Raw genomic sequence first — 26243 nt, forward strand, 5'->3', positions numbered from 1 at the left:
AAAAATGTAATATAAGATTTTGACGATGGACCAAACTGGCTGCACTGTTGTCGTTGCCGTCGTTCGTCCTAACTCTATCCCCTTGTCACGAGGTGCCTCCGGACAACCACGTCTAGTGAGGGATGGGGTGGTGTTATGGGTTGAAGAGGGTAGCCGTAAGCGTATGGGCCGTGTTTGACGTACACACACATTTCAGTAGTGTGCTTTCGGTGGTCGGTTACGAACCTCTCGCGTTTCGCCATGCCGTCGCCGGCGTTAGAAGTCTGAGTGGTTGTGTACATTTATTTCTAAAATTATATACCTACGAGACTGTTACGAGACAAGTAGGCCTATTATAAAATGTTATAGACTACGAGGTAATATTTTAATTTACCGTCATCACGTTGACAATTTTTGTTCAAATTTGTAATTTTTATTTTTTTTCCGTACACATGTGCTCGTAACATTTCCACTCGTGATACACACCGAGTTCCTCGAAACAGGTAATGCGGTGTTTGTCATTATGTTATTTAATTTTTAAAAACAAAAATCTGACATTAACGACTGATACACATACGTATAACGTATTTAAGAATTTATGATGAACCATAATTAGTGATCAAAATTTACTGTATGCACGTGCGCATGTTATATATTGTTGAAATAAATCTGCCTCGCGAATTATAGTTTTGTGTAGTACAGGCACGTCTCGTGTTAAAATAAAAGTTTGTATTTTATTTGATTAGTCCGTTGTTTTTGTAGTTGCTGAATTAATTTAATAAATTAATGATTAATGACTTACGCTATTGTATAATTGTTCCTGAATGTCGGTGAGAATTAAATGTTAGTTTAGAACTTGTCGTGCAACCCAAATTAAATAACGGACATTTACAATTCTTCAACTGAATAACAAAAACTTATTCCAACCTATGTAGCGACTAATAATTATATATTTATTTATACCTACATCCTTTTTCCATCTGTAGCTCTTAATAATTTTCGAAAACATACTACATTGACTTCCGTGCACGACTTTTTGCGCATCGTTCAATTAGGCTGAAACCTTTTGATGACTAGATATCAACTATCTTCAATCTCCATAGTTAAAATAAGTAAATATATACAGTTTAAATAAATGGAACTAACTTCTACATAGTAGTTATTAGTATTACGTTCATAAAGTTCCGTATTTATAAACACAATTAACTCCTTGTTTTGTATAAAGTAGTAGTTAAAATCATTTATGTTTACCAAAACTGAGTAAATGCTACTTTTAAAACAACTCCATACCGTAATTGTTCACCGCCACGTTTATATTATGCACTGGTTAAAAAAAAAATTGATAGTGTAATCTAAATTTTTTATACCAACCTTAATAGTTTTAGAAATTAATCAAAAAAAAGTTGATTAAATCATCATTGCATAAAATGATCTCTACTCTAGTTGAATCGTAGATACATTATTATTTATTTCATAATATCTATTATTAGCTATTTTAGCAAGTTTGTTGCTAGTTGTTAATTTGATAACTATATGTTATTATTATTTTATAAAAATTAGAACTGTAATTAATTTATACAACTAAATAAAACATAATTTCACAAAATTTAAATTTATTTACCTACCTAAAACAATATATATTTTATTATGCACCTATCATTATGATTTTAACTTAATAATTTTTGAAATTAACTAGAAAATCTTATGTAATTACAATAGATACTTTAAATATTTAAGTCATTATATTAATAATCGATTTAACTAGTCAAGTTAAAAATTATAATAGATATAATTGATATTTTGAAGTTTTATGAATTTCTTGCAGACGATTTAAATATATTGTGTAGTTGTTAATAATATCTCCACTTTACTTCACATTACTCTGAAATTCAAACTGTCTTTAAGACTTAGGTATACTTAAGTTTTGTCGGTTTTATCTTGTAAAGTGATTATCAGGTACAAGTACTAACTTACTAATTTACATTACTACAGTTGATGGTGATGGGATGTTTCATATTATTTTCATCTGATAAATATGTAGGATATAATTTGAATAGTGGCTTATACGTCTTATTTCCTAGATAAATTAATTACAATCTATGTAATGTAAGCACCTGATTTATTATGTGTTAATCAATTTCAGATTTTCAAATCATCTTACTTGTTCTATATAAGAAATTATTGTAATCTTCCAATTACAGTTTAAGTCACATCCCAATCCATTTCATGTGTTTAACATGCTATGAGAAATTATCAAAACCTTAAATACAGTACTGCTTTTTAAGTAACATATTTTAACGTAATATCGTTCGGTTTATTCATATTTTAATTAGATACATACTTTTATGTATGATTTTAAGTATACAAAGCATATTTATTCAAAATAAATAAATGTCTATTATATTTTAACCGAATACATTTAAAATTGTTTTTTATTATTTATGAATATTTTTTGTTATATATATCTGAATGTAAAAGATCGAAATTGTATACTTATTTACATACAAACTAGCTAAAAAAAATATATTTCGTATACTTTTTTAAATTACCTACGGTATAAAATAAAAGCAGATAAACATAATTCCCTTAAGTTTTTAGCCTTCATTTGATTGGTTTGATCGGTAAATCGTTTTTAATAAAAATATTTATACAAGAATAATATTAAACTTTAAATTAAAATAATGAAATAGAATATAAAATATATAATAGCGGCTAATGTATTTGTTCTGATGATGTTCTAATAAGTATAGCTATTATATTTTAGTTTTTATTTTTATAGTTACGTATTTTTTCTTAGTTATATAATTATATGCGACGTATTATAAAAATTATATTATTGATAAACGGTTTAATATAGTACTATATCAACTATACAGTATTAATATGTATGATACTACTTATTATCTATAATGTTGTCATGTAGAACTACTAGAACTTGAAATAATATATGGTTATTATTCAGAGTAGAATTATGAATGCATTTATTTTATAATGATACATATTTTTCTTTTCTTTTTTCATTTTTATCTGTCATTATGTTTTAGAGAAGTCATAATGATTAGGTTTTAAGTGGTTTTTGATAAAATAAAAAAATAATATTGGATGTTTTTGATATTTTGAAAGCATTTGCAAAACATAAATAATTTCTTAGATTTTCTACTTCAAAATATTTTCCAGTACGAAAGTGAATCTAATTGATAGGTACTTAGAAAGTTAAGAGTAAAATCAATTTAGATAATTTCTTAATTATTTGGGAAACTAAAAGAAAATTAGGAAAAAACTAGATTCATTTAATCAGTTTTTGACAAAATTGATTTATTTATTTTTTTGTAATTCAAAAACGAGTGATCATAGTTCACTTAAAATTTCATTCAATGCTTATACCATTATTTTCTATTTATGGTAAAATTTAAAACATATTAACTCTTTTGAAATGTTTAATTTTTTTCGTTTTTTTTTTTTTTATAAATGTTGATTACTCTTAGTGAAAAATTGCAATAAAATTTTTTTAAACTTTTGTATATTTATAGTTTATATCGTATTATTTATAAATATATAGTAAAATATATATTACAATATTAATTAATATTAATATAAATTAATATATATATATATATTATAAGTACTTTATAATATAACCAATACTAGGTTTGTGTACTTTCAGAATGGTTTTCGTATCCAATGATATATCATTAAATTAAAAATTAACACATTCATACTCAACGGCACGGTGCACTTGACTCCTAGTGAACAGTAAAACAGTTACTTACTTCGCCATTTTTATATAAAATATGATAATGGAAATACACGCAACTGGTGGGCAATGCAATGCATATAATGAGGGGAAGTTTTAGTATTATGGTTAGGTTAAGTAAATTATTTTTCGTTTTATCTTACCATTTTATATTATTATAGTATTATATATATTTTATATGACTTACTCATATATATTTATCGTATTATCGTTGAGGGCATGAAACTACTTATTTACTTATTGTAAAAGTTGATCGATCGTTGTCGTTGATCAATTTATTATACTTTTGGTTCTATTAGAAACTTAATTTAACTTTGGTATATATTCGTTCTATAAAAAAAAATGAAATGACGAGCTAATGATCATTAGTTTGTTATCATTAATTAATTAACATAATGTTGTAAATACAATGTTTTACTTTTTATAGATTCTACTTTGCAGTATGTATGTTTATATTAACTAAAAAATGCTTACACAACATGAAAGTAACATAAAGACCTAATATGTCAGTTATTACATAAATATAATTTCCAAGGTGTCACTTAAAATTATTTTAATTGTAACACTTAGTCATCGATTTTATATATACCTATAGGTATATATTATTTAATCTATAAGGTTTAGTTGATAAGAAAGGGACTGGAATATAAATCATTTTATTAAACCATTTTCAAGTGATATTTTTAACTGCACTCGTATGTCTTAAAAATATATTTATATAATAAGTACAATTTAAATTAATAAATACATTTTTTTAAATTTACATTTAATTTTTAATACATAATTTTATGATGATGCTAAACATAGATAATGTTAAATAATAAATGCATAATTATTATCAAATATTGATATATTTTGATATATTTTAAACCAAATGAATTATCATTAATAATTTTTTTCTTGATAAAATACACCATGTTTTTTAATTCATTGATTATGCAATTGATGTATTAGAAAAAAATAAGAAAATACATTTGGATTTGAATCTTCTCCTAATCTATCTCCTTACTAACAATGTAAGTGGTATGGTTAAACACATAATATATTATAATAAATCAATTTGAATTACAAATAATTGACACAAATTATCGTATCAGTATTAATACAATTATATTAAATATAATTTTATTTATATTAGTACTTAGTATTCATAGGTAAAGTTTGTTTTCTTCATTCTAATAATATAATATATATCACAAATTACATAATATGGTTTTCGATAACCAATATTCAAAATATAATAAGGTATAGATATGCAAATAAATATGTATTATTAAAAAAAAAAAATAATGTAAATCTTTCTGCACCATTGTCGTCAAAGGATAAACATTAATTGTATGCATTTTAACGATTCAAAAAATAAATGTTAAAAATAAAAAAAATATGACACTGAGATGCAATGGCATTTTACAGTTATTTCGGAAAATAAATGTACGATGCACTGTTGAATAACGACACTATATTGATATATAAACCATTACATATTTTTGCTGTTATTGTATTGGTTTGTTTTTGGTCTGAATAAAACAATTAAACAATATTTAATATAATATTCTATTATTTATTTATACTAAAATTAATCGAGATTCATTCATATAGTGTGAGGGATATGGCGTGGCATGTGCTTTATATCTATCTAAGTTAGGATTTAAAATTGCATAATAATAATAATAATAATAATGAAATATTAAATAAAAAAATATTATTCGTTACCTATTATGTTTTATAGAAAAATATTAATGTAGCTTGATAGAATACAATGTATATATTTTTTTTTTATGGATTACTAATACATTTTAAAAACATTTTATAAGAAGAGATTCAAAGAGAAAAAATCCCATCTAGGTTAAAAATTTCACAAAGGATATATTGATAATGATTATTATATTATTAGTTCAAAAAAGCAAACTATTCAGTGTATTTAAGGTGGAATGAGATTATTTTTTTAACTAATATATAAATACATAAAAAACAAATAAATATGCATGTCAGTAAATTATTAAAATCCATTATCAAGGCTTTAGGTTCTTTATGATATTATGGCTTACTTTTTTGAAACCATTTGATATAAATTAATGGAATTTCCGTGAAAATAAATATTATATTAACTACTGTCGTTATTATTTAATATTGAATGACGATTTTTCGAAATCTTTATTAATTTTATATATTACAAAATTGGTGATTGAATAATTATCCATAAAAAAAAAAAAAACACTATAGATAATATTATACTAAAGCTATTTTAAAACAAACCGAAAACAGGATTAATAAAAAATGTTTAAATTTTCTCACATACTTTAACAATGGTGTACTTGGTACTTCTTATTATCAACCTAATAATGTTTAGAATAAAATATCAGCACACAGCACACTATTTGTTTTTTCTCAATAGAACACGTGCGACATGGTAAATTTACGTTAAATATAAACAATATTGTAGTGTTTGTTTTAAAATTAGAGTGAATCAACTTATAACCAAACTTTAATAAAGAATATTGTCTATTGCATCTCATAACTCTTTAGCGATCTTCTAATTGCATAAGAAATTATTAAAATTTTACAATTTTACAATTTACTTAAATATCTAAAATCATTAAATTTGCTTTATCGATAGCATATTTGTTATGTAATGCATGGATCTAGGTGAAAAAGCAAACAAATAGTGTGTTTAAATTGTATTAATAAAACAGATCATTTTAGAGCTTAAAATATTTTCATATTATATTATTCATATAATATTATTATTTATATAGTATTATATTCAATGTGGTGTAGAATATAAATATTTTATATTTATTATTTATTTATGGTATGGACACATTTTTAATGGTTTTAAAGGACAAATAATTTTTAAGTTTAGTTCATAATTCGTTCGTTTTTTAGTTGTATTGAAGAAACATGATTTTAGTACATCAACTTGCACAGTAGTTTTCTGACGCAATAAAATCATTGATCATTTAGCATTACATTAACCAGTTCTAAAATGTCAAATAACGTACTTAATATTCAAACATATAATTTGATAGAGTTAGGTTAAATTAATTAAGCTTCTAATAAGTTAAATTGTACAGTACACATACAATTTTAGTAATATCCTATCATGGATGACGGTTAAGAGTGAAAATGGACAGCGTAAGATAATTAATAAAACCCATTTCACGTAAACTTTCTCAAAGTTGAGAAAATTAGATTAATTTTTTATGAAATAAACTATTTTAATATTTTTAAAACATAAATAATTATAATATAGTATATTATAGTAGAACTTTCCGTACAGCGGTTATTCATATTGATTTTTATGGCAGTCGGTAATGTATTGACTGATTAATTTTATAAAAAATATAGACCTATGTCTATATCCCTATTGTTATCTATATTTATGGTAAAGTAGATGTTTTCCTATTCATTTTATATTTCCTAAGCCTGTATTATTTGACAAAAATAACGTGTATAGTTGTCATCTTCCTATTTCCAGAATGTATTCGTTATGTTATTCAAAACAGAGACATTTTGATGTTACATTATTGACACAGTTTTACCCAAGGCAATATTTTTAGTACCCTTGATAATGGAGACCAAGGCACGAACTTACAAATGAGTTCATTTTGAATTCATTATACTCACAGATAACTACTGTAATGGTAAAGCTTTGAGTATTGTGAGCATTTCGTATTTTAGTCTCTGGGGAAATGTGAATCATATTTTAAAGAAAATCTGTTTTAAACATTGATTTTGTATACATTGTTTATTTATTTATAACTTGATACAATTGTATTAAATTGCATTGGTTTTCTTGTTGAAAGTATTGCAATTTACCATAGATTGTATTTTCATATTATTATTTAAACGTGTTATCAGCACATATAATCTAGGGGTATAAGAACCTTACTAGTTCAAGATCGGATTTCACATACTATATTTTATCTAATATATATATAACTGTAAATATTTATATAATTTGTAATGGAAATTCATTTAATAATATTTAATACTGACATAAAATGTATTATTTATAATTTCCTCTTGGAGAGACAATAATATGTTACATACATTTTAATTTTAATGTATTGTTGAATTTAAGATAAATTATTCGAACAGTTATCAATTTTATAGTGGTTACTGATTAAATTTCATTGATATTTCTAGAAAAACGGAATTGATTTATTTGTTAGTAGTATACAATTATGGTGTAACTAATAAAGTCCACAAATATAATTAATTTACAATGCAATTACTATTGTTTTTATTAAAATTATTATATTTTTTTTTTAATTTTAATTTTGTATACTTAATTTATGATAATATTATGATAACTAAATTAAAACTTATTCTATTCTTTTATAGTAATAATATATTGTATTATAATAATTAATTTTATAGATTTCGATAAAAATAAAACAAACAAGTTATTACGTAATAAGTCATTTATTTAATTATAATATATCAGTTCTTTTTGAATTAAATTTCTATTACACAATATGTATACTTATTATAACAGTTTTCAAATAATAACTAAACATTAATATTATAATATATGTTTAATAAATAATTATTATTGCAGTACAAAGCAACAAAAAAAATAAAAAATAATAAATATGATTCATATTATAACTGTAATAATTATAATATTTTATATCATGTTTTAATGATATTATTGTATTCGATTCAAAGAACTGTTTAATTTTTCATAATTAATGGAGAATATGATTTATTTAAATAAACAGCTGTGGCAGAAATTTAACACATTATGGCTTTTTAATTAATGTATCGGTACCACGGCCAGTCTTGAAAATGTGGCTATAACAATTTATGACCTTAATGTACACTGCATTGCACTTAGAAGTAAAGAGCGTTGGAAATAAATGAAAAACTTTCGGTTACTTTATAAAAACTATAAATAATTATTCATTTTATCATATGAAAATAAAACACTGTTAAAGTACATATTTTTTAATAAACTATAGAAAAAAATATATATAATCACCGTTCATTGTATATATGATAATTAACTTTATTATTATTAAAAATATTATACAAATTGTATTTACTTCTATATTATTAACCATATACATAAATTGTGAATGAAATACAAAATCACGAAACTAAATATTGACTACTAATAGATGATGATTGAACTATAATAATTATTTTTTTTTGTAAAACGAAAAAGTGTAAAAGTGTTTTTGTTATAGATTATTGTTTGAAAGTTATACACATTTTTATCACTATGAAGAAACACTAAAATTGCATTTAATGTGAAATCGGTTAGGTCACTTATTAAGGTAATATTAAGATGTATTTTAATTTATTTTGTTAATTCCCTTAAAACGATTGAGCAATTTAAAATAAATAAACCTACCTGATTATCTAATTTTGGTTATCTAAAAATAATAATGCATTAAATTCATAGTTTTAAAATTACTTTACTAAGACATGATACAATATTTTAAGATTTTTTTCAAATAATTTACTTGCAAATACTTTCTAGTAATAGTTTATCTTTTGAAGATAGTCGATTGATTAACATCGATGAGTAACATTGCTCTATCGTCAGATTATCTATCTGACTATATATACTGAATTTGAAATTTGTTAAATAATGATTAAAAATAAAATGTAAATTACGTAGTTATTATAATATGAGGTGATAATTAGCATTAAAATAAAACAGCATGATTTTTTTTTTTAAGTGAAATATTTAAATATAATATAAAAGTACGTGTATTATACAATACAATATTATATTATCACTCATACCCCTTAATACACGATCTTAATGTATTTCCGATATCAACCAAGATAGAAGGGCATACCTACGTGCTTTAATTGTGACTAAGGTATTAACAATGTTTCGTTCTCGGGATTACGCACAGTCTTTTTGTTGAAACAATACTGGCTTTTGAACGTAACAAACGAAATATGATTGGGTCACACTGATGTCGTTTAATACTTATCATATGTTTTATGGCATGTCGCAAAAAATTACGTATTCATGTAAATGGTAAATATTTTGTTGAATATAAAAAAATATGATATAGAAAATATGTAAATATTTTTATTTTATAAACGAAAAAGAATACTATTATTATACTAAGTCCATCTTATTAACGTCATAATTCCCAAAATTATTTAAAACCAAATATAATTTACCGGTGTTATTTTACAGTATTCTGTGTGGTAATGTTACAATATCTATTATTTACCAATCCGATATCAAGGTCAATAATTATGATACTTAACTTAATATTGATCAAAAAGAGTGTATATTCGTAAAAACGAATGCATTAATTATGACATAATATATCATAGTATGAAAACGCAATATCTGATCGACATGCTAAATATAAATACAACTATACACTTATTCTAGTTCATTTATTTATTTATTACGTTTTTATTTTTGTATTTATAATAACTAAACACAGATTTTAAATCAATATTCTAATAATTGTTAATTCCAATTAAACGTCGAAACTCTCACGTAGCCACGAAAAAGTTTTAAAATAAATTTGATTGAAATATTTCGGGACCATCAAAAAGATTCTAATACAAAGGTAAGATTACAATTTGTATTGGATACAGCTTTCTTAAAAAAAGGTACATTTTATAGTATTACGATGAAAATAATACAAAAGCTCTACGAATAAATTTGTAGTTATTTATACTTACTAGATTTTGTTGAAGAAAAATGTAAAAAAATCGCAAATGCATGTGATTTATTATCTATAGATAATAATATGATGTATTAGATAATATATATATAAATAATTTATGATTCAAACTTTTTTTTTAAGGTAATTGTAAAAAACTAGTGAAAAATAACGCGTATAATCATTATTTAATTTATATTTTTTTCTTTGCAAACGATAGACGATAAATTTTATACACATGAGACATGACAAAAATACAGTTTTATATTGTATAAAACCATAAGTTATGGTTTTAAAATAGTATTGCTCATCCAATAAGGTTTTAAAATTTAAATAATAAAATATAATGTTTTGTTAATAAATATAATTATAATTTATGCATTATAAAGTACAATACATTATATGCTTGGTATTCATTATTTCTTTATTTTTTGGGTTATATAATATATTATCGCGTTGTATTTTATTAATCAATGTTACGTATAACATAGATTATAATGTATGTAAATACAATGTAAGATTAATTTACATTAGTACTTGATATGTATAGTATAATCGTCTGAAACTATTATTTGTTGTTTTTTTTAACTTTCAATTTAATTATTTCAAAGTCAAATCATATAAATTAATTATGTGTTTTCTAAACAAAAACTTTGAATTTTGCAATTTGTTTTATAATAGATATACATAAATTTAAAATTTCCGTATATTGTATTTTATTTTCATACAATTTGAATTGATTTTCTGTATACTATTATTATTTTACCGTTAGGGTTCTCCATTGATTGAAACTTATTTTACAAACGTGTGACTCAAATCTATAAAACTATCTTACTTTTGCAATAAAAATTATACTATTTTGTCTTATTTCGTTCTGTTTTAAACGATTTGATATAATTTAAAAATATGCATTGGTTTTAAATTGTAATTGTAAAATTAAATTGAAGTTATGTAATTTTATAAAATATTATCATCTGCTAATCTAGGTAAATTCAATTATAGTTTTGAATTTGCCAAGGTTTAAAAATAACTTTGAAAAACTATTAAAGATAGAAAAAAATGAATTTATTAATTTTCATCACGGCATGAGATTGAGATAAGTCTTAGGTTTCTGCATTTTTATTCTCAAAAGTTGACCTAGATAAAATAAAAAATGATTAAGTGTTAAAATAAAACTTATTTAATAAGATAATTTTGATTTCGATGTATTTTTCCTCTCTTCTAATAATATATTCGAAACTTATACACAAATGTGTCAATACGATAGCGAAACTAATAATGTGAAACTTGAACTGCAATCGCATAAAATTGTTTCATATTATACATGTAAATATAGTAGTTTTATAGTATACTGGGTTTAAAATGTTTTATTTTATTTCCAATTTCAGATACTGTATGAAGTTAATAATATTATAATTTTTGGTTTAAATTTTTTAATTCTACCTAATTTCAAGAACTTTCACTTTGTTCATCAATGTAAAGTACCCAAATTTTATCTAATTGATAAAAAATTATTGAAATTAAAATAATATAAATAACTAACATTTTTACATGATAAAACCTATGATGTCTGAAAATATAACATGCTCAAGTTAATAAGTATTGACTTATACTAAACAAAATCATATTATAATTGATTTATCGATGCAAATAATGAGTATATTCTCGAGGAACAAGCTTCTAAATATTTAATTATTACACTATTTACACTATTATAGTTATATTATATTTATAAATAACTTAAATTTCTAATAAAGTCACACTTACAAGTGTTAATATATTATGTCAAGACACCCATGTGTGTTATTAATTAAAAAGAGTTATATTTAATTTTATCAATATAATGATGTTTAATTAAATATTTCACGTTGTACGTTTTTCTATGATATTAATTTCATTGCGGTAGCTTAAAATATTTTTTTTTTAATTGATTTTTTTTTAAAATGAAGTATTTGGTAAAAATTTAATATGTGTACATATTATTTATGTTTTATTTTCCGCTAGGTGTTGAGTTTATTTAAGTTACTTATTACTTATTAGTTAAGTTGATTATTCAAAACTTATTTTTATGTATAACTACTTAGAGATCGGATTTAAATTCGAATTCAATTATTATTTGTATGATATATGATACTGCATTCCAAGTAAATAAACCATTTCACATGACCAATACTTCAAAATTGAAACTTTTATTATGTATTCTTTGGATTTTGTTTATGTTTTCTGTTTTAAGAGCATATTTAAAATTTTCAGATCATATTATTAATTTTTAGAGTATATTTCAATACGAGTTTTTATTATAAATACAAAATATTAAATTAAAAAATATTGTTTTCGCTTTAATAGTTTTTGATATTTTTCTTCTATTCAAGTGCTTTATTGCGTTATTTTTAGGAATTTTAAATACGGGTCCTAGTTGTTAGTAAACATAGACTTATACTTTATTTTTATCCCACCACCAAGTGATAGTTTAAAATTCAAAACAGTAGGATTCAATATCATTTTCCAAAAATCTCTAAGAAAATACCTTCCTATCAATGGAAAAATATGATCTCATTACTTTTTTTTTTCAAAGAAAATAACATATACATATTTTTTTACAGGTCAAACGACATACCAGTGGAATTTAAATGTTATAAAACTGAAACTAAAAATATCTCTAAAAATTGGTGTAACGCAATAATTGTGCGCTGTGATAAGCACGGTGCTTACAAATAAAAATAAAAAATGATTTATTTAGTCAAAATGATTTAAAATGTTAAAAAAATAAGTAAAATATTAAAGTCATTAAAAAAGCATGTTACCCAAAAGTATAAATAATAAGACATTTTATTTTTTTGCTATTAGGTGTATCTTATTTATATCAGACTTTTATAATTCTAATTGAGTACGTTGAAAACCCTGAAATCAATTTAAATAATTTGCTGATCAAAGTAAAATTAAACGTCTTTATACAATAATATTCATAATAAATTCATACCAATGTATAGAGTTAATTTGATATTGGATTTGAAGAATACAACAATCACTTTTTTCATTTACAATAAGAAACATACAATTTGATTTAATAACAAATAGCTTTTAAATATTGAAACAAAAATAATTAATGCGTATTATAAGTGTTGTAGATGATTTACGTACATTTTTTTTTTTGTTAATTTTTTGGTTTTTATTTATTTAATATATAATATGTTTATCCAAAAATAAAGCTTCAGATTCTAAGTCACAAAAATAACCACTTATCTACAATCTGTAAGTATTAATACTGAAAAATACATTTTTATAATTTAAATCACATTGGCAAAATATATTTAGATATATATATATATATATATTATGATGAACCTATATAGGTTATATAAAATATACAAACATTGATAAAATTACAATTTTTCAACGAGTTAACAATACATATTGACCAATTAATACCACTCCTATTTGTATACTATTATTAGCGTAATTATATTTACCTAACCATACAATGTAGTTGTATATGTAAAAAAAATGTAGTGTGTTTTTTGTTGAATAGTGACTGTTTATTGTTTTATTTTATCGTATTTTAAAACCCGGGCATCACGAACTTTTCGCAATAAACATGGTATATCTGAACCGAAGTTCAAGTAAAGCAAGTAGAAAATTAAACTTTAAACATATTATTTAACGATTATATAACCATTCATTTATATGATTTAAATGATATAAAAAAAAGAAATAATTACACAAAAATATTATCTATAATATGACTGTATAATACTAAAGTCTAATTTTATCTTTTTTTTTTATAGGTTTAATCAAAACACGTAATATATATTCAAATACACTTTTTAAAATGGGTGTTGGTCATTCAAATAGACAGGATCGCTCATGTCCGTTGGATGGTGATGGTGAGTGGTTTGAACTATATATTATATTAATATGTAAACTAATATTATAATAATATTATATAAACTAAGAATTGTATGTATTGTTCACATTTGTTGATTGTAATATACACGGATACATAGTATTATGTTCGTGTCTGTAATAATATGTGGTCATCGATAATGACGGCGTTTTAACAAATACAAATCAAATTATAACTCAAATCTTTATATGAAATTTATTGTATTCATTTCTAAAGTTATTTTTATGTTTGAGGAATCGAAGATAAAACATATAAAAACTGTACAAATGTCACCGTTTATTTTTATTTAAAGATACTTATATTGGATAGTACTATTGTATTTTGTTTTCTTTTTGTTTGTCATGGAACATGTTGATGAATTATTATAGTTATATATTATATATTTGATCGAAGAAAATTATATTTTGTAATTGCTCTTTTGTAACATTTTTGTTCATTCATTTAAACTTAAAAAAATAAAATCAAAACCAAATCCTTACATTAAGACTTAACGGTTTGGAAATCTTTTTATAGATATTTGTTAGGTTATTGAATATACTGATTATTTAATATTAACAATAAAACCAAATATTCCTTGATAATTTATAAATATTAATATGTTTGCGAAATTTATGGTTATTGTAATATTTAACATTTATAATAGTTTACAGAATCAGGAACAGTTTTTCTACTACGTAGGTAAATTAAAATATTTTTTTCCCTATTACACTAATACCCGTCGATAATTATTATATTGGAATAGCATATTATATAGAATATTGTCGACAGACAATTAGCGTGAAATTATAATATATTATCGTTGACCCAATGGCATTCTATAGCCATTCAATTCACAACATTATTGGACAGACTTAACTTTTAAATGATAAATCATTTTTCAAATTTGTTTGGAGTGTGGACACTATAATCCCTGCAATTAATACATAATAAAGATTTTATGGTTCAAGCGTATTAAATTATACTATAAAATAAAGTTTTATTATATATTGATCGATTAATAAGTTTAAGATATTTTATTTCTCTGCACTCATGGTATATATTTCATTTGATCACCCAAGTTATTAAATACTTACTCCTTTTAAAAGTGCTACCTATTTATAATAATATAACAAAATGGTAAGGAATTTGCAGACCCTTGGCAGTAGGTTGTTATGCAATCACTGAAATTTTTCATAACAATTTTAATAACATGGGTTATCATTAAATTTCTCATATTCTATTTTTTATTCTACCAGGAAATTGAAAATATTAAAAATAAAAATCCCATACATTCATTGGCAATAGTTAATATTTATTTTACAATTTTAACAAAATTACAATAAGAGCTTTTTACAAACTCAAAAAAAGTTTTATGTTATTATTTAATTTTTAAGTTGCCTATTTGTATGATATACCAGCATATATTTTGTACGTCTCATAATAACTAAATAGTATTTTGAATGAAATGTCAAAATTCATGGTTATTATTCATTTATATTCTTACAAGCAGTTCAAAGTTACTTTTATAATACTTCTCTAGATTTGATTTTATGACATTTTGTTTGACAGTTAAGTTATACGATTTAAAAACCAATTGACAGGCAGATAATAATATCGCGAAAATAAGATTATAGCACTCAAGATAAGATATAACAGAGACATACATGAGTAACTATACACATTGACAATTTATTGGAAAATAGTAGATTTCCAATTTTGTTTGAATACGTTTATATTTACGCGTCGGACTTTTCATGAACAAATATATTATAACATTTGATAATAAAAACTTGTGCAATGTTTGCGGTCAAGACAAAATGCATATTCAATTGTAATTGCTATGTTATATTTTCAGTGTAGTTTAAACTAAAAAAGTTATTATACCTACCTACTTAGATCAATTGCAATGTATATATCAAATGTTGTTTATAAAAGTAATGATAATCGCATTTTAATTGGACTCGATTTGAACATGGACTTTGACAATATTTCAACCGTAGCGTTTAGTAATATTTCGAAAAAAAAATGAACCAAGTCTAACCTCGAGTTAAAAAATGTGACTAAATGACTGTTAGTTTGTTCGGTACGTGGTAAATGTGCTTCCTTTTGTACACCCATAATATATAACTATGTCGCACTTTGAAATAGCATCTTGTCTCTGTTATTAAAGTTTTTTTTTGCCTGTGAGCGTCGACGACGACGTATTAAGCAGAAACATTAAAAATAAGTACTTTATTTTTCGTGTTTCTTAATTTTTTTACGAATTGTTTAGGTCAATTGTTATAAACAATTGCGCCACCGCCTTTCATTTACTAGTTGTTATCCATTTCTACCCCTTCTACCCCCTAAACTTCTAATTCGTTCATAATCTAATCTCACCGTCTTCGCTGGGGCTATTCTTTGACCGTTATTTGTTCGGTTACGATAAATAGTTAATTGTAGTGTTAAAAAAAAAATAATGTGAATTTTAGACGAATTTTATTTATGTCATATTTGTTAGCTGTGTGTTATAATCTTACACTGACTACCAAGTTCCAAAGGTTTTTACAATAATCAACCAGATGAAACATCATTTTAAAAATGTCTAATAATACATTTTTTTTGACCGTCTAAAACGATAAAAAAATAATTTTTTTCGTTTTTGAACGCATTTTTGTTAAAGTATGTGGGCCGAAAACGTGACACTAACGTGTGGCAATAATTGTTAACCACCAAAATTGTTACAGGTTACTGCTGTCACTGTTTAGGCTAACATAATATATCCGACGGGGTCGTATGGTGCCTGCAAAGGTCGTGTTTGCTAAAATCGACAAATCGGGATGGACCTCTGTGTGACTAATTTTACAGATTCATGTGCGACAAGTTTATTAGGGAAGCCAAAGCAAACGATGACATACTCACATTCAATGTTGTATAACAGGGCATTATTGTGGAAAAAGAGTTGAACTTAACACCTGATAAATCGTGACACTCGACGCTGACCAAAAGAATGGTTGATTTCTACAAAAGTAGATAATCTCAAACAGAACATATACAAAACATTAACTTTTTACACGGGATAATAGTAATAGCTTTTATACAAATTTTAATTAATAAAAAGTTAGAATGTTATAATTTATTACATCTATTCAAAAACCAAATCAGTTATACAAACAACAAATTAGTAATAATATGTAAACACCACATTGTTTAACCGAACTTTTTGCTGTATTATGAAAGAACATTTATATTTATAAACCATTAGCTCTCCCGGAAGTGGCTGGTCGTTCCTCGTTTTTGACTTTTTGATCGACCTGTCCTGTACACATCGATTACACCGGACGTACGTTTTGTTAATGTAGACCGTGTATCATGGGGGCTTAACTCAGTATATCTTAATCAAGGTTTGAACGAAAAGAAAATGTACTACTGCCGGATCAAGGTTGACGTAGTCTAAGCGCTATCAGAGATCAAACCGAAGCCGAAATCTGGAAAACTTTTCAGTTTGAAATGCTCCTGGCTGGCTAAGATGATTGACGATGATGAACTGATATCGAGTACTGATCATTGTCAAATGTATGGCTGACGATCTGTCTGCAACGTAGTGCGTGTATATCAACTGGTTAGTGGCTCAGAATGAGCTGCTCTATGTAGATAATGTAGATGGATGGTTAATTATTAACGTTATTAGGTGAATAGAGCAGTGTTTCTCAATCTTTGTATTATGGTGACACACTATTAAAAATGTTCATACTCTGTGACACACCATAAAAATAAAAAATAAGAATAATACCTATTCATTTTTGTAAATATTGTGTCAACAAGTTTCGTACATTTAATATTAGTACTTTCCGCGACACGTTTGGACTTACCCGGTGACACACCGGTTGAGAAACACTGGTTGATGGTAGAGATAATTTAAATTCCGGACTGTGGTTAGTTATATTAGGTTAACAAATCCAACTGGAATACAGTTATCTTCAACGCATTAAAGACATCATACAATCTCCGGTGCGTTAGTCCGTGAGTTGTTACAGTCTTAATAATTTCCCCGAATGAAACCCAGTGAAATGCACCCACACATCTCTCTTTGTAGCTTACCTGTTCTTATACAGTCTACATGTGACTATAATTTTATATTTCCAAAATATCTTAATTTTATTAAATCAATCACCATAATACAATTGAGAGCAGCCAGTTGAATTTTCAAACACGATATGTAGTACTTGAATACTTGTTAATTATATTTATAATAAAAATTATCTTTTGCAAGTAGTTAGACTAATTGGAATGTTTATACAAACGGTGTATCTAATTTAGAGACAACAGTAGCAGCTGTCTCAGGCGGTTATATATGTAGCCGATAGCCACGTCACTGATTTATAGTTTATACTACTATATAGAAATATATATAAAGACTATTTTTACGAGTAGGTACTTTAATATTTTTTAAATATAAATTGTATTGAAATTGAGTTTTATAACAGGAAACAGATAGTTTTATTTCAGTACCTACATATTATTTTCTATGAGAGATTAATTATAATATCGAAAAATACAAATATTCTATTAATTAATATATACATTGTTTACTCGCTCACTTCGATATTAAGATAATCACGATAATAAATAACAATAATATAATATTGTATAGAAAAGCTGTTTATTTGACAATTTTGTCTTGTTTAACTTATTGAGCACTTTTTATCTAAAAAATAATTTTTATTGTCTGATTTTTTTTATCGTTTACTCGTCTTTATTATTATTATTGTTAGCGTGGTCATCATCGTTGTTTTGTTTATTTCATTTGACTAATGGACTATCCGCTCTTTGTTCAGTCTACGGAAACACATAAAACAATTTGCTTAGCCCTCAAACTGTAATATACTTTTTTCGTCGACAATTAATGATTTAGTTTACTAAAATAACGAACAAGCCAGTAGAATAATATACAACGGTACTATTTCACAAAGTTTAACAATGATCGCATATAATTAATATATTTTCTCAAAAATAACAGACTGTTGATAGATATAACAGGATAGAACCTCTTTGCTATTCGTAGTTGTCTAATTAGTAAAGATTAAATTCAACCAGTCGTTAATTTTTTAGTACTATTTTACACGAGTACCATCTATTAGTTGATATATTTTAAATCATAAATCTGATTTAATGTTTATATAACATAATAAAAATATAATATAAATGTAGATACATTTGCAAATATATAAAATAATAATACCAATCAAGAAAAAAACTTGAAACATTGAGTTGTTATTTTTACCCAAATATTAATTGACAATTTAATTGAAATGTTTATGTTGAATACTTTTATTAGTTGTTAATTTATTATTATCAATATCATAAAAATAAATAAAAAAACAAATATATGACATACTATTAGTAATAATAATTTTCAAAAAAATTTTATTTTCATGATAAAATTATTAAAATAAAACACGTATGGTTTTGTTGAAAACTTGTTAAACCATAATAATTAATAGAAATTTTAAGTAATACATTAATAATATATATTACTCGTGAGCATTAATGGTGAGTTTATTTTCTATCATTTTTGACACACGATTTAATAATATTTTTGATTCACTACCACATATATATTGTATGTATAGTTAGAATGTAATATAATATGGCTATGGCTATAATGATGTAAAATATGTATAGCTAAATTGTATACTAGTATAATACTATTTTTTTAAATTATTTGATCAAAATAAAATGCTCAGTGATGATATTATCCTCCCTCTGCAGAAGATAACTTATTTAATTTCTCTACTTTAAGTACAAGCAATGGTTTTTAGTAGCAACTAGTAAGACTATCTGTGCATCGTATAATACATCAAACGGAGCGAAGACTACGAAGCAAAGATTATAATCTTTTTAATTCATTACAATTATATTTCCTCGTTGAGAATACTCTATCTTGGACACCATTGTCATTTATACCCGTCTTTCTATTTAATAGAGTCGATTAAACAAATTTAAACGATTTAGTTAGCCACCTGGTCGTTAAAATGTAGATAGACAAAAACTGATGAGCCCCATTAAATTGATCAGTTGACCCTTTAATATCCCATAAGTTGCTTAGGTTCCAAAAAATAATCAGATAAAATATTACCCAGCCTTAAAATTATTATGGTTTCGTAACAAAAAAAAAAAAAAAATTATTCAAGGCTACTTGAATCGAAAAATATTTAGAACCAATGTGTATTCATATTCTAGTTTTAAAAAAAATTGATCAACAAGTTATTAACTTCAGTGTATTTATGATAATAAAATAATAATAATAACTGGATAAGTCGCGCTGTTGTTATTAAACTGCAATATGTAACCAAGCGAGTGTTTCTCATTATTGTGTGTTATTGAAATATATGTATTGAATTTAAATTAAATGATAAATCAGTCTATATTAATTTAAGATAAACGATTCTGAGCAGAGACTCAGCCAATACCTCTAAACATATTGTATTATATTATATTTATATTTGAATTATCCATCTATTTTTATATTAGTAATCTAATTTTATACTTTTATAAATTAAATAAATTATATGACAATAATTATACAATTACCGCATATAATATAATAAATTGTTATTAAATTATAAGTCTAATACAACGGCATGGATATTATCGTGGATTAAATAGCTTTAAATGAATAAAAATATTTTAAAATTTAATTATGTATACCAAATAATAATATACAGAATTACGAAAAGCTTAAGTCCCTAAAGAATAATATTTGTTGAATTTCAAACTTTTTTATAAAAGAGTATACAATTTTTTATGATAATTTATAAAAAAAAAGAAATAGAAAAGCTTACAATTTCGAATGCATTGAAAAAACTAATAAAAATATCAAAAATATGTTGAAAATATTAATACTCATACATTTTTGATAAAAACTAAGTAACCTATCTAACAAAAATAAAATTGTTTTATGTTTGTGTCGCGTTCATTCATATACCCATTTTCCGCTATTACAAAACCATAATTTTTTTCCGATTGTTTTAGTAGTCTCTAAAATAATATATTATTATCATTTTATATACATTTATCATATATTTCATCGGCGATAAAGTTTTAATGGTTACGTTTATGGTACTAAAAATGTCCAACACTTTTTATTCTTGTTATTCGTTTGACAGACGAAAAATAAAAATAAAAAAAGCCCAGCTATGTACTTTTGGACATTAAATAAAAACATTAAACGAGCACAAAAGTTCCAAGTAATCTTTGGTTTCAACATTTATTTGCACAATGGTTTAATAGTTTAATACCGATGACTATAAATATTAGACTACGTATTTAAGTATAATTTCAATCCGAAGTTATATAAATATAAACCAGATATAGCAATAATAATACAATATTATTTATGGATATAATCTAAGACGTGTATTTTTCTATTAGGCCATTTTGAAAAATCATTATTGATTGTTTTAGTTAATTATTTCCTTCGTCACTCATGCTAAGTCGAAGACTTTATTAAGCTTTTAGCATATTATTAATAATCATAAGAACATGGGTATTTAATATAATATATAGACACGAATCAACTATTTTGTTAAGATACATCTCAGACATCAAGTTAACTAAAAAGTAAAAATACTATTAATATTAATTTATAATTTTATTCTTTAGAAGATAAGTTATTAGATATTTAACTTAAAAATATGTAGTATATTTTAATAGAATGAGCAAATATAATTATTTACGTTTAAAGTGGATTAGATTTTTGATTTATCTACTAACTAGAATTAATGTTTTAAAAAGTTGTTCATAATAATTATATTATACTAATATACTAATCATTAGCTATTAAAATTGGATAGGTTATATAATAGGATGATAGTTCAGCTAAACTTGTAGGTATAATGAGGGCAAATAACTGGCATTAACTGATTTGAACGATGAAATATAAGTGTGTATGGGTTAAAAAATTACAGGAGTTATATTATATTATACTAATTTTTAAAACCCAATTAAACAAAGATATAAAAATATAATTTGATAGTATTCTATAATACAATTTTAAAACGTCATAGATGATATAATATTTCTGTTTGATATTATAAAGCTGATCATTTCATTACAGTAATAAAGTTATAATGAAGACAACGATGTCCATAGTTGTATATGTTTAATACATTCTTGTATTAGTTCTTGTATTTATCTTAGAGATAAAGTGTATAATTTAAATAAATTTTCCAAGCCAAATACATTTTAATGAACCCATATTTTAATAATAACATTTGTTTTTAATAAGGTGTTATAAGAATAATAAGCAAATTATATCAAGAGTATATTTTATGTGTATGCATTGTTTGATAAAAATAGCCAACCTCTAAGTGAAATTTAGTTAAATATTCATATTTTAAAAAAAAAAATTAATATAATATTCTTCATAAATTGGCCATTCAGTATTTTGAAAATATCGAAAATAAATAGCCACGATTTTGTTTGGAAATATTTTAAGTTGTAATTATGACGACATTTTTTAATCGAATGAAAAATAACGCTTTAAGTAATGAGATTGCAATTTGGAAATTAGGTATAATTTTTCTATTAAGACTTGCACACAGTTGTTAAGTAAGTCAGTATAACTTTTAATAACACACAGAAAATTATTATTCAAACAAGAAATTAGATTATGTTCTATTGCAAAATAATTGGATACTAAAGGAAGTGAAAGCAGGAAAGATTTCAAGATATGGACTTCATTACTTGGTTTCAAAATGTGCATCGCTTAATGTTGGCAAATAAATTTAATTTAGTAAACTAAATGATTTCAAAGGATGTAATTCTTTTTTATTTTCTGTAATTCAGGTAATTCAACGACTTAATTTGATTTGACCATGATTTATGCGATTTTCCCTATAGTTAATTTGATTTAACGTTAAATTACTTTAAGAGAATGACGGAAAGGAGATAGCATTATCAAAAATAACAACAACTCTGTTTTTCACAATGCAGTGACAACTAATTGATTACATTTTCAATTGTGTGTTGCTTTCTGTTGACCTAGGTTGGAGTTTCTGCGTGTATTTTATTGTTTTAATTTAACTTCTTTTGTTTATCCTTATTCTAACCCTATTAGATTTTAGTAATAATTGAACTATCGTAGTAAATATAGCTATTAATTATTAAAATACAAATATTATATAGATGTGTATCATTGACGTTTTCATTGTAATTATATAAAATAATGCACAATTAGCTGCGATAAACGGGAAATTGGATTAGTTATTTAAATAATATTTCACTATAGTATAATTATTTTACAAAACGTTTTTATGCTACTACATTTTCAAATAAATATAAATGTTTTAGTTATAATACATATATGTATATCCATATTATATCTTAAAATCCATCCATAAAATACTCTATATTATCTTTGTAATATATTTTACTAACACCATTATATTTATAGAATGTATAGTTAAATTATGAAATTGAAAAATATACAAAGGCGTTAACATGAATCATTGTGATGCATTTAGATATTAAATTTAAATAAAACAAATCATTTTAATTGCTACACAAACTAAACTATATTTTTAAAATGTAGGTTATGGACTTCGAAAAATATAATTAATTATTATTCTATAACAAAATAGAACAACATAAAAACGTTAAATACCTTTTAGTTTTTATATTTTCTGCGGTTTATTCAGAAATTTAAAAATCTAAATACACCGTTATAAGTCCCACTAGCTTTTAAAATTAAAATTACAAACAATGTGTAAATAAGAGTAGAATAGATTTTTTTCATCATCTATGTTTTTAATTTTTTTTCTTCATTTTTTCACAGTTTACTTACAAATTAATATTTTAATCTTACCTTTTATATAATATATTTATATTCATTTATATAAAAAGTTGCCAATTTTTATTGAATATTTAAATTATTTTTAAATGTTTGAGTATATCAAGTTAATATACAAACAAAATATTAAACTTAAATATTAAATATTAACATTTAAAAAGAAAGAAAATAGTGAAACAAAAAATGAAAATATTATGAAATATCAAATAAAATCTCTAATATAGAATGTAAGGAAATCACTCATTATGGAAAATTTCAAACAGATTTATTTTTATCTGGAAAGCTACTTTAGTTATTTATATAGTTTGCTTTAGGTCGTATTTGATATAAATAAATAATGTCCATTTCAAAAATTACTTTCATCAACACGGGAGTCATTCAATTCAGGTAGTCATATTTTCTGAACCTCTACGAACTCCATGTCTCATAATATCAAAAATAAATTATTAAATTTATAATTTCTATATTTCTTTATTGTTTTAACTAAGAATAAAAATTAATATTATAAACTTGAAATGTTTATAATATCTTTGAATATCCTAATAAATATTTGATTAGGTGGACGAGATATACATATATTGTATTATTTAAATTTGGAATTTGCATTTTAATTTGTATATACATATTTGTTTATTGCATAATAATACAATACCTAACCTTACCTAACCTTGAATTAAAATGAAACATAACCCTTTAGAAAACATATATATATATGTATATATCTATTATATATTGTTTTAAGTAGAAAAGTAGATATGACCACTCTGAATGGTTATCTATCTAAAGTACATAATTATATTTAATGTACCAATTACTTCATTGATTTGGACACTGAAATAAATGTGTTACATTTGAATTTAATGTATATATCTATCGAAGAAACTATAAAAATATTATTCTGTGCAAAGATATAGTTAAACATTATGGTAAACGTAGTAACCAAATAATTATTTCAATAGAAAGTAGTTTTTTTAAATTTTTAATTATTTGAAAAGTACTGAAAATAATTTAATTTTTATCCCCCAAAATACAAAGTAAATCAAATATACTATTAGTAACTGACCCTCTTAATACTGAAAATTGAAGCATTATTAAAAGTTCCTTTATTCCTTATCACTTTTAATACACTTTATAGTCTACACTTTACATGTATGGATTTTGTATTAAAAAGGTCTATACTAAAATATTACGATTTTTTAATTGAAAAAATACAGTAATCCTTTCTGGTATGATATAATAAGACACTTCAATATTATATATATATATATATATATATATGTGTGTGTATTTTTTTTATCAAATAAATATCAGCTAGTAAGGAATGAAAATAAAATATCTAATTTGTAAAATGTCTTAATGTTCAAACAACGATAACCATATAATATTAATAAAATTATTTTGAATTATAAAAAAAAAGCTTAAAAATTTTTCAACAGTGTACAAATGTATACAATTTGTCGTTCACTTTGTTATATGCTGCTACAGTAATATTTTTTTTTTAAATTGAGAATAACTATTACATAAAATGTGTAGAAACCCTGATCAATTTAAGTGTTTTATATAGACTGTAGTAAAAAAACAAATACATAATACAGAATAGAGGTATAAATTACAATACTTATCTGTTTAAATATACTTAATGGTAAATTATGTGGCAAGCCGCTTGCTACGCGATCAAGTAGCAATAATGGATTATTCGGGTGATCGCATTAATCTAGATAAACATCTTATTTTAATTAAATTGCAAGTATTTCTATAAAGTAGGTATTAAATGGCATTTTTTCAAATAATTTAATAAAATGTTTTAAATTAAAATAATTATGTCGCATACCCATTATAGTCCTAGAAAATAGTTGCGATGACAAAGATACGAAAAAAACTAGGTCTGATAGTTAGACCATTGATACCCTTATTTTAATGATAAAAGATCATGCTGGTGGAGGCACGTAAGCCTATCCAACTGATGCCATTCAGTTATCAAAGTCATTTTTTAGTGGCTTGTTAGATGTTAGCTACTTTTTTGATATTGTTTGTATAAAACCACAAACCACTAAGCGTTTTTTCTTATAATGAGATAAAATTATATATTGTTACGGTACTGTAGCTTATAGAGTTTATCGTGTTTATATTATAATAATATTA

General features: G+C 23.8%; 1 protein-coding gene across 3 annotated transcripts in view; it reads left to right on the top strand.

Moving 5' to 3' along the window:
- The first annotated feature begins 220 nt into the window (after positions 1-220).
- LOC113560352 (serine/threonine-protein kinase 32A) overlaps positions 221-26243 on the top strand; it is an 89380-nt gene continuing 63357 nt past the window's right edge. For 2 of the 3 annotated variants that reach the window (XM_026966178.1, XM_026966179.1), the window contains exons 1-2: positions 221-482; positions 14172-14270. In XM_026966178.1, the coding sequence (XP_026821979.1) occupies positions 14216-14270 (55 nt within the window). In that variant the 5' untranslated portion in view covers positions 221-482; positions 14172-14215. Of the gene's footprint in view, positions 483-14171; positions 14271-26243 lie in introns of those variants that run through there. The other variant, XM_026966180.1, reaches the window with a different exon arrangement.

The sequence above is a fragment of the Rhopalosiphum maidis genome, chromosome 1, assembly GCF_003676215.2.
Source record: "Rhopalosiphum maidis isolate BTI-1 chromosome 1, ASM367621v3, whole genome shotgun sequence".
NCBI lineage: Eukaryota > Metazoa > Arthropoda > Insecta > Hemiptera > Aphididae > Rhopalosiphum > Rhopalosiphum maidis.